General features: G+C 32.9%; 1 protein-coding gene across 1 annotated transcript; it reads left to right on the plus strand.

Moving 5' to 3' along the window:
• Positions 1–6,415: 6,415 nt before the first annotated feature.
• Positions 6,416–9,128, plus strand: LOC139511126 (uncharacterized). Its single transcript, XM_071297698.1, has 3 exons — positions 6,416–6,734; positions 7,557–7,689; positions 8,668–9,128. The coding sequence occupies exons 1-3, from the start codon at positions 6,416–6,418 to the stop codon at positions 9,008–9,010; spliced, it is 795 nt and encodes a 264-aa protein (XP_071153799.1). The 3' UTR covers positions 9,011–9,128.
• Positions 9,129–10,688: the final 1,560 nt, after the last annotated feature.

A 10,688-nucleotide genomic window follows, 5' to 3' on the forward strand; every position in this document is an offset into this window, starting at 1 on the left:
TGGAACGTCGTAACGTTAAATCAGCAAACTTGAATTATCCTGTGACCGACATTACGTAAACACAAAGGTAAAATCGCTTTATTTAACGTTCACAACAGTACTGTACAATATTATTTGTATTTAATGTGCGTATTGTTATGCGTTTACTTTTCTACATTGGCTAGAGGTATAGGGGGAGTGTTGAGATCTCACAAACATGTTTAACACCGCCGCATTTTTGCGCCTGTCCCAAGTCAGGAGCCTCTGGCCTTATTTTATTATTTTAATTTTAGTTTCTTGTGTACAATTTGGAAATTAGTATGGCGTTCATTATCACTGAACTAGTATATATTTGTTTAGGTGCTAGCTGAAGGACGCCTCCGGGTGATGGAATTTCTCGCGCCATTGAAGACCTGTTGGTGACCTTCTGCTGTGTTGTTTTTTTTCTATGGTCGGGTTGTTGTCTCTTTGGCACATTCCCCATTTCCATTCTCAATTTTAAGTCCATAATTGCATTTTGGTGTTGCACATAGGCGTGATCTTCTGTAATGCATTGAAGAAAACAACAGTGGAGCATTATTCAACGTTCAATCATTACTTCATTGTGCATCGGAATCTTATCATCTTGATTTAATTCTTTTTTTTACTAAAGACAAATTCACTTTAAGTGTTATGCAGTCTTAATTTGTTGGTCCCATATAAATTCAATATCATTTAAAAGGATTGAATAATATAATTTAGTATATATCTCAAGGCATTTTAAAGATTTTGCCTGGACATTTCTTTATTATATGAAATTTTTAAATATCATTCTCTTAAAACAAAATACACTCGCTGTTCGAAAACACATTTTAAATGTAATCTTTTTAGGGATTTCGTTAATATATTTTAATTCTTATTAATAACGGGATATCAAATTACAGTTTTTACGGCTTTTTTGCTTATATAGCACGTGAATCTAAATACAATGGATATAATACTTCTTGATCACTTTTGTGCACTTTATCATTAGAACATCATAGTTATATATCTGTATGTTTAGGTAAATCAATATGTTTTTCTATGCATTTATGAAAAATTATGCTGATATTATGCAATTATCTTTTAGCATTGCACAAGTTACTGCTTATCTCAAACGGTATTCATGTTTTTATGCTAAATCATTGCATGTGTAGTGACATATATTTAAGTATTGGAGAACATTTTGTATTTATGCGTTGTTATTGGCTTAGATTAAGATTTCAGTGACTCCGAGTTCTAGTTGGTTGATACTTTGAGGATCTTTTAATTTATGTTCGTGTTAAGTGTGCTTTGTACCAATATAATAAATCAATTAAGTCCATCTGATTTTTGTAGTTTGTTCACCTGTTCTCCTGTTATGCTATTGCATCGCTAAGCAATGTTGGAGTAGGATTGAGTGCTAAAAAATGTGTAACTGTCAGATCAGTATTTATATTTGTCTGTTTAAAGTAATTGGCTGAAAATTCTGTGCTTGATTTCGGATGCTGTTGTTGTCCTTAATCGGGCCGTTGTTTTTTTTTAACGTCTGTTGGTGCTTTTCCAGCTGACTAAAGGTTTTTCGAATTTTTGAAAAAATTACAGTGAATAATAATTGCTTTAATCCATGTCATGTGGAATATGTAGGATAATGTTTCATTTGCAATGATACCAGATCTCCTTATTTTATTATTTTTATATTGAACGATAAATGTATCTTTTTTGTTTGTAGTAGCAGTCTGTTCACATTTGAGTCCCTGTTATCCTGGACGTTGTTATGGGAACAATATGTGCATGTGTTCATATGGTTTTGTTGGAAGTACTTGCAAAACTTGTAAGACTATATACGATATGTACAAATGTGGTTATGAAGTAATAATAACTCATTTAATTTGTGTTTTGTCCTACCCTCATCATGACCAAACGAACATTAAAAATCCGTTAATCCACTCTAGGGTTTTGTATATAATACATATCTGAGCACATTTAGACATGTATACCTTCATACGATAAAGGCATAACTAGCAAATTAAATACATAGTTATGTACTGTTATGCGAAATTATCCTCTCTTTTTAATAACAAAATCCAAAGATCACAATATCTGATCAAAACTTATTTTCAAAAAGTTCGTTTCTCATTAAGATCACAAAATCTCAATCTGATTAGCAATAAAAGAAGCATCTACAAATATATACAGAACTGAGAACATTTTAAATATATATGTTGTGTACAAGTTATCATTTTGTACAAATTATAATTTGTACAAAAAAAATTGTACAAATTATAATCTGAATTTGACTTTGTACAAAAAGTGTCTATACACATTATAAATTGCGTGTAAGGCTTAATTTCACTTATAACTTGTACAATATTTCACATATAATAAGTTTCAAATTAAATGATAAAAAATAAATTCAATTTAAATTACGAATCAATATGAAAAACACTGATAACTCTATTTACAATACTGTACAATAATATATAATGCTCTTATTTGTTCGAGCAGGTGAGCGAACCATAACACCTCGAATTACACAATACATTCTGCTTTTTACATTTACACTTCGAATTGTTACAATCGTCTTCACATTTGCAAGAATACCAGTTTTTTCACAGCTTCCCTCAGGGAAAGTTGTAAATCTGGGTCCGTGTCATTGAAGATGTCTTAGAACTAAAACATGTCCTCAGATCATCTTAGGATAATTTTTTACTCTTAGTCGTGTTATCGATAGTTTTGGTCCCAGCTTTAAGACTACTATTTCATAAGCTGTCTTATGATAGTCTTAAAACCATTTTAACGTTTACGATAATTTTATCTTGCCCTAGTATATAAACAAACATGGCTGCTACCGTGACCATACACTAGAAGAGCAACAATTTAAATTTAGGGGGGTAATGGAAATCTAAAACCAATGGTTTGTTTTCAAGTTAAAAATAAATGTTTTCGACTAGTCATGAAAAAAGATCGATTGGTTTGTGAAATCGTCCCCCCCCCCCCCACACACACACACGTTATTCATATGCTTCATGATGGTCCACCTTTCAGCTCTACGAAACTGTGTTAAGTAAATTATTCATGTCCCGAGTTTTTATACCAAGATAACACGAGATTCCCATTTGAACTACAAAAATTTAAACAGTTTGGCACTTTGAGTTCGTCTCATCTAATTATTTATAACTAAACATATATTTTACCGTATATGAATGTCTACACTATTTAACGGTATACATTGTATTTATTTTAAATAAAATTTTCTTCTTTATTTTCTTCCATTTATTCGATTTAAAATATTTTTAAAACTTGCATTTATATTATTATATAAGATTTTAGTTCAAGCATAATGTACCATACGCAAAGCTTTCTATGTTTGTATATTCTTGATGGAATAATTGCATCATTATAAGGCAACGAGACAATTGCACTTAGGACTACTATAGGACATATTTGTTAAGATTATCTTAGGATAGCTTCGATGTACAGTCTGAGACACTGTCCTATAATTTGTCCTAAGACATATTTTCCTCGGATCGGTCGGTGCACGGTCATATTGTGGTATTGGGATAATAACGTTGTCTCCAACAGATAACTCACCCAGTTTCTGTTTTGCATTTCTTGTAAGGACATCTGCTTGGATTTGTTGGCACGTTTTCTAGCACGAATGATTGGGGTTTCGAATTCCTCTGATACAACCTCAATAGTTGTACTAGTTGATCCAGAATCGTTAGGTTCTCTTTCTGATTCTACCGATTCAGCATCTGTGTTTTGTGACCTAAAGTTCCCTAAGCAATACGTGTACACCCTTATTTACTGTGATCATATAGAGTTACGATTTCAGGTTGATGTACCATATTGACTACAAACTTCTGTATGCAATAATGCATAATATGATTAATTTGATACATCGCCATGAATATGCATGAAATATTTGCCATTGAACGTTAAGCAACCAAAAATCAATTGATCAATTAAAATTCCAGGATTTGGGATAGATTTTTGTTTACATTCGATTTCAGACCCCCTTCTATATTTGTCATATAAAACAAAACAAAATTCACCATTTCCTCTTTTTTTTTTCAATATCTGCAACTTCAATAACATCATATTACTTTAGCAAATGTCTGTCTTGGTCACTTTTCTTCAATGCCTTTTTTGCATTACTAACTTTAGAAATTACCTCATTCAATTTGTCCCTAGTATAAAGATGGTTGTGCTTAGATGTATTATTCTCAGCAAATTGCTAAACTTCTTGATAAAATTTATCCTGTTGATCAACAATACTTGCAATTTTTTTAACACCTTAACTCATACTTTTGTTAATGATCACGAGAAAGAACAGTGAACAGGAGTTCAATTTATAACCTCAAGGCAATATAAATGAATCAATATGACTTTAAAATAGCACTGTACAGTTTTTATAGTGGGTATCAATACTTTGTTATCACAATATCCATATGATAAATTATTTTATCACATATTTATTACGAATACGTCGGGTTTTCCATATGCAATAATCTCAAATTTGCCGGGGGCAAAAAAAGAGTATATTGACCCCATTAAATGACGTGAAGTCATTGCGTCCTTGACGACAATGGCGAACAATGACGGTGCAAATTTTTCGCATTTGTATATTGCCATATTCCCAAATTCTCGCGTTTGTGTATTGCCATATTCTAAAATAAGTGGAAATATGACAATAAATTTCTATGGACTAAATGATAAAAAGTAAATTTGAAAATGATTTACCTGTTTTGTTACATTAAATTGTTATAATTGAACTTGTTTCCCTCTTTCCTGCAAAACTTAAATATGTGATCAATAGATTATAACATGTCTTTTCCATATTGGCCCTGGTATCATCCCGAGACTCCCATATCGGCCTCGAGGCTTTTTCCCTCTTTCCTGCAAAACTTAAATAATGTGATAAATAGATAATAACATGACTTTTCCATATTGGTCCTGGTATCATCCCTCGACTCAAATCGGCCCTCGGCTAAAGCCTTCAATACCTAGCAGCATACGATAATTGTCTTTACCCAAATCTCGATTATTAAATCTTGAGCAAACTTTCTTTATATACTGACCACCAAAATTGGTTTCCAACTATTGCGATACCAACACAATCATAGGTTTGAACGTAGTTTTCAATCTAGATTTGTTTATTTTTTTTTTCGTTTGAGCTTGTATCATATTTTCCCTCCGGTTTATATGATCCGTTCATCCTATTTTGACTCTTTAAAATTCAAGTCTATCTATATATGGTCTTCCAAATACTGTGTCGATCCCATAGATCACTGACGAGACATTTATTGTCGAAATCCGGATCTGGTGTACAATTTTGGCACCTCATGTTTGTGGCATAAAATCTTTGCCGCAAGTTTATTGTTTTCTGTTTAGAATTAAATTTATATTAAGATCCATTTTGTTACATCTTGTGATCAATTTATTTGACAATCGTCAATGACCGTCAGCAGGGTTTAAGAACTTCAGTTGTTCGTCCTGTTAGTCAAATGCGTTTTGTTAAAATACACTTTTTCACGTTTTTGGTCTTTTGGAGAATGTTGTTTGTGCTGTATTTAGACCCCATTTACAACTAAATTTGTTACATGCACACGTATAAAAATTGCGTTTTTTATCCAACGCAATCATAGGTTTGAACGTTGTTTTAAATTCAGATTTGTATATATATATATATATATATTCGCAAATTTGAACCCATGCTACTGAGATATCGTGACACCAAATCGCCTGCACTGTAGCCGTCCCGCTAGCCCACACGACTACCTGGGCTTCATAAAAATGTAGCTTTTGTTGACCGGGTGTTACCTTTCCACGTCACTTTTAATCTAGCGTCTTACTACAGTACATGATATATAAGGCATGGAGATTTTTTTTACAGATCAGCTAAATTATCTATAGTAAAGGATCCTACAAATTAATGTAAGATACAGTCACAGAAAATAATTATATTTATAAGTACGTCTGAAAATTACACCAAACAGATTTAGAGTTAGATTTTCGGCTGAAAAATGTTTGTGCATCCCTCAGCGGGTTCCAACTCACACCTTTGATACACTACAGCACCAATCGCTTAGCCTCATGTCCAACGCTCTACACCACCCGACCATAGCCGCTATATAAAAATATAACTTAAATAGTCGTAGTGTTTCTTTGTCACGGAAGACGAATCTAGAGATAGACATAAGACACGTGTTTTTAAGCGTGTGTTGATGTTATATTAATAGTTTATACACAATGTATTTTTTATTTGTCACCCATCTTACTCAACAATGTTTGAATATCGTGTGGGATCATGATTCAATTCATTATACAGTCACTAGAAATTTTTGAGTTAAATTGCCGACAAATAAAAATACATTGTGTATAAAATAATAATATATCATCTACACACGCTTAAATCGACACGAAGCTTATCAATATGATTTTTAATTTGTTTTCAGTACAGAGCGATGAATTCAAACCTGTGATAGAGAAAGGCAATGCGACCTTTGCTAAGTTCAGTAATATATCAAAACAATTTGACTATGAGTTTATGACTGATGGAACAAACAAATCAGAAGTTGACCAGATTTGGACTAATTTAGATGAATTTAACTTAATGAATTTTGACATTGATGCCTCCATAGATGTCCTGTATAAATTTGATCATATTCCACCTGTTCCGGCCTACATTAGGGTCCTGCAGTTTGGAATCGTTGATGCGTATGTGTTAGTAGTTCATCATAAACTTATCAAAGGTGAGTTCGACAGTGCGATAGGTTATTGTCTAATATATTTTATGGTTCATAAAATACGACTTTGTATATTGCCTTTAATGCAGACAGGTATGATTAAAATGAAAAATTGCGTCATTGTTAGTTCTGATTATCCTCTTACTAATATATATCTAGTCGGTTGTCTATGTTGAACGCATTTATTCTTTTGAATTGGAAATAAGGAATATTATGTATACAATACCTTCTGCCTCATATTTTGATTTCCTTCTAGCAGGAAGAGGTGGAAGATACCAATAGGTCATTCAAAATTCATATTCTGCTCCACCATCATGTACAAATTGACAATGATGATCTTAACTTGTAGGTTTTTTTGTGTTTTTACTATTGAAGACAATACAGATGATTGCAGCTTTTTAATTTCTATTTCTGTATATGAAATAACATTCTAACAACATCAGGATATGTGCTATTTATCGCCCAGTTAGTACGATCGTCTAACTGATAAAGCGTTTCCTTTAATAATTATCTTGATAATTCTTAATAACTCTATTTCCAAGATTATAAGAGCACCATTTGAGATCAGTCACTGAATATATACATTTCGAGGGCAATACGACGGACGACATGTCTTGAGCATTTTTTGCTAATACACCTACAGCATCAAAGAGGCCAAGTTTTTGATGCGGTTCGTGTTGCTCAGTGTATATAATTATTGGAGTGTTTTGTTTATTTTCGTCGATTTTTGGCTATAACATTGTCCAATTTGCTTTGACTTCTGCATTTTCTAGTTAATATAGAGTTATATGCCTCTTATTATTCATGGGTCTTATTACTTTGTAATAGGTGTAGAAACGGAAGTAAGCAGAGATACGTTTACTTGTCCCCAGCCTTCAAACTACAATCCAATAGCTAATACAGTGCTAGAATGTAGGATGAATAATGGTACCAATGTATTCCAGGCGGATTCAGGGGACAGGTAAATGATACCATATTAAATTCTCGATACTAAAATTGTGTATCTTTCCAAACTAACTCTACACCACTAAAGTAAGTTTGATCCGTGTAGTTCCATTGTACGGGTTTATTGTGTATTAAAAGGTGTAGTTTTTGTACATAGGAAAAATTGCAACATATGTTTTCATATGTTTTCTATATGTTTTTTATATGTTTGAAAACATATGTAAACATATGTTTAGGCCCGACATGAAAACATATGTTTAGGCCCGACATGAAAACATATGTTTAGGCCCGACATGAAAACATATGTTTTCGAACATATGAAAAACATATGGAAAACATATGTTGCAATTTTTCCTGTGTAGAGTTAGAACTCGATTGGTTGTCCCTGTCTTATGTCTTATCGTTATAAGATGTACTCCTCCGTTCACAGTGATCTTTGTTATAACTGTCTTACTGTCATAATTATTGTTATACACATGCTATATATGATGACTCATAATCATTTCATGAGTTACCGTTTAAATATGAAAATAGTTAGTAATCTGAACTCAAATGCAGCAAATTATAATCTACAGTTATATACTGATATAAGCAATAGAATTATTCAACGGAGGTCATCTTGTATTTCCGTTAATAATAACAAACGATCAGTTTGCGCTTGTCCCGAGCCATACTCGTGTGTTCTTGTTCCATATTGTAGTTGCATGTTTAATTATGTTTCAATTATGCTTTTGTATTTCTTGTATTTCTCAGATCGTTTCATCTTTAAGTTGTTTCATAGTTTGTCATTCCGGGCATTGTTGTTAACTGTACGATACGTGTTTTGACAGCTGACTTGTAATCATTCACACCTTTGTTCCTAAGTGATTCATATAGATTTTCAATTATACCAAATAGCTCTATTTTGTATAAACTATAAAAAAAACCTGACAAATTAAAGTTTATAATTACACCTGTATATTTATTTGAGTATAATGAATATAACTTGTTGCAGGTACGTCCTGACCTTCACAGTATGTACAGGCGGTTACAGAGAACTTATCAATACAGACAATAACCAACTGCAAGCTATTGAGATATATGATGGGATTAGTTCTCAGCAGAATACGGAGTACCGGTTTGACTACGATAAGCCAGTTCACTGTCAAGAATCTAGCTCTTGCTCTTCTGGTGAAGTTCCACTTCAGCTAGAAGAGGATATAACTAGGGTACAACTACATGTATTTATAAAGTTCCACTTAAGTATGTTAAGTATGTGGTTCGTGTTGTTTATTCCTTGGTTTTCTATGTTGTGTCATGTGTACTATTGTTTGTCTGTTTGTCTTTTTCATTTTTAGTCATGGCGTTGTCAGTTTATTTTAGATTTATGAGTTTGACTGTCCCTTTGATATCTTTCGTCCTTCTTTTATAAAACTGCCTATGTAACTCCTCAGTATGGGAAAAAATATACTAAGGTATGACGCACAGTTTGTAATTATGTTAAAGGTAATCGTTTTTATTCAAAGGTAAATATGTCGAAATGTACTATTATATTATGTTTTTCATGAATTTCTCTGTCCTGAGTGTTCTTGCATTTATTTGTATTGTAATTTTATCATGTAAAGATGTCATTTTAGCGGTATTGTTAACATTGTCATTTAGCCCGAGATTTGGCTAGACACAAAACCTTGTTCCTTTGTTTTCCTTTTAGAGTTAATGTCTTTCCCTTGGCATTAGGTTGTTACCCTGATTTGCTATCTCTCCATCGATTTATGACTTTTGAACAGCGGTATACTTTATTGCTTTTATGTTGAATTCGTCTGTAAATGTCAATTTCGACGAGGAGAAGATATATCGTTATATTTCAACATTATCTAATAGTTCTGCCTTTCCAAGGCATGTTGAAATTTTCTGTAAAATTCTACCTCAGTAAAAAGTCGTATTTTTTTTTTATCGGTATTGATATCAATTTATGTGGCCTCAAAGGTCAAAATGAAACAAATTTAATTTTACAAATATTCTTACCAAATCGAATAATCTACTGTCAGTTATGTAATGTAATTCCGAAAATCTACACTTCTATTTCGGTCATTCCAGTCTGTTTCAAACGAGTTTTCCTGTTTGATAATAAAATAATGTCCAATGAATAATTATCGCTACTTTGTATAGTTTTCCTTTAATCATTAATAGTTATCCAATAAGGACGCGGTGTGTCAGTGTAAGATCACCCCGATGGCCGGAGGCCAGTGGGTGATGTAACACTGACACACCAAGTCCGACTGGGATAACTATTTTACATCCCAGCTGTTTTAGATTAGACGAAAAACCATTTACAATTCATAAAATCTAGTTTAGAACGCCACACAACCATAACAATATACTTTATATATTACTATATGATGTATACCCATTTTGAACCCCAAACACGATGAGTAGATATCAAACAATGTCAACTCGCCCCACTTGCCAATCGGCCCACACTATATCGCCACTTTTTAAAAATATCGTCCCACTCTTGTTTACCGACTTGCCTCACTTTGAAAAAGTGTAAAATCAAATTGAACAATCAGTCTGAAAACTCACTAATTAACGAAAATGGTTAAAACCCCACTGAATAAAGGTTTGACAACTCGCCCCACTTATAAAAAGATCTTGCTTCCTTTAAGTATGTCAAATTACTATTATTTCGTATCAAGTCGTCCTGGTGTAGTGGTATGTGTCGTGGCTTGATATGCTAAAGGTCTTGAGTTCGAATCCCAGCATATACACTGGATTTTTTCTACGTGAATTTTAATAGATAGGCGTATAATTAATTATAAGTTTTATAGTGGATTTTACATTCCCGCCAAAATGTTACAGAACAAAGGAAAGCATGCATAACAAAGAAACTCAAACTGGGGTGATCTGGTAGGGGTGATCCGGCTCAGATCACCCCTGTTAGAACAAAGGAGCTGGGATGTAATTTTTGTGATCGTTTTTCATATCATGCTCCTTTTTTCAGACATACATTTATATTGGTATAAACTTAGGGCGTAC

Source organism: Mytilus edulis, chromosome 2 (assembly GCF_963676685.1).
Source record: "Mytilus edulis chromosome 2, xbMytEdul2.2, whole genome shotgun sequence".
NCBI classification, from domain to species: Eukaryota; Metazoa; Mollusca; class Bivalvia; order Mytilida; family Mytilidae; genus Mytilus; species Mytilus edulis.

Bases quoted from the DNA above. Each gene is read 5' to 3' on its own strand.
- LOC139511126 (XM_071297698.1), top strand. From the start codon at position 6,416: ATGATTTTTAATTTGTTTTCAGTACAGAGCGATGAATTCAAACCTGTG. The intron at 6,735-7,556 runs GTGAGTTCGACA...ACTTTGTAATAG, and splicing joins TCATCATAAACTTATCAAAG to GTGTAGAAACGGAAGTAAGC. The intron at 7,690-8,667 runs GTAAATGATACC...AACTTGTTGCAG, and splicing joins CAGGCGGATTCAGGGGACAG to GTACGTCCTGACCTTCACAG.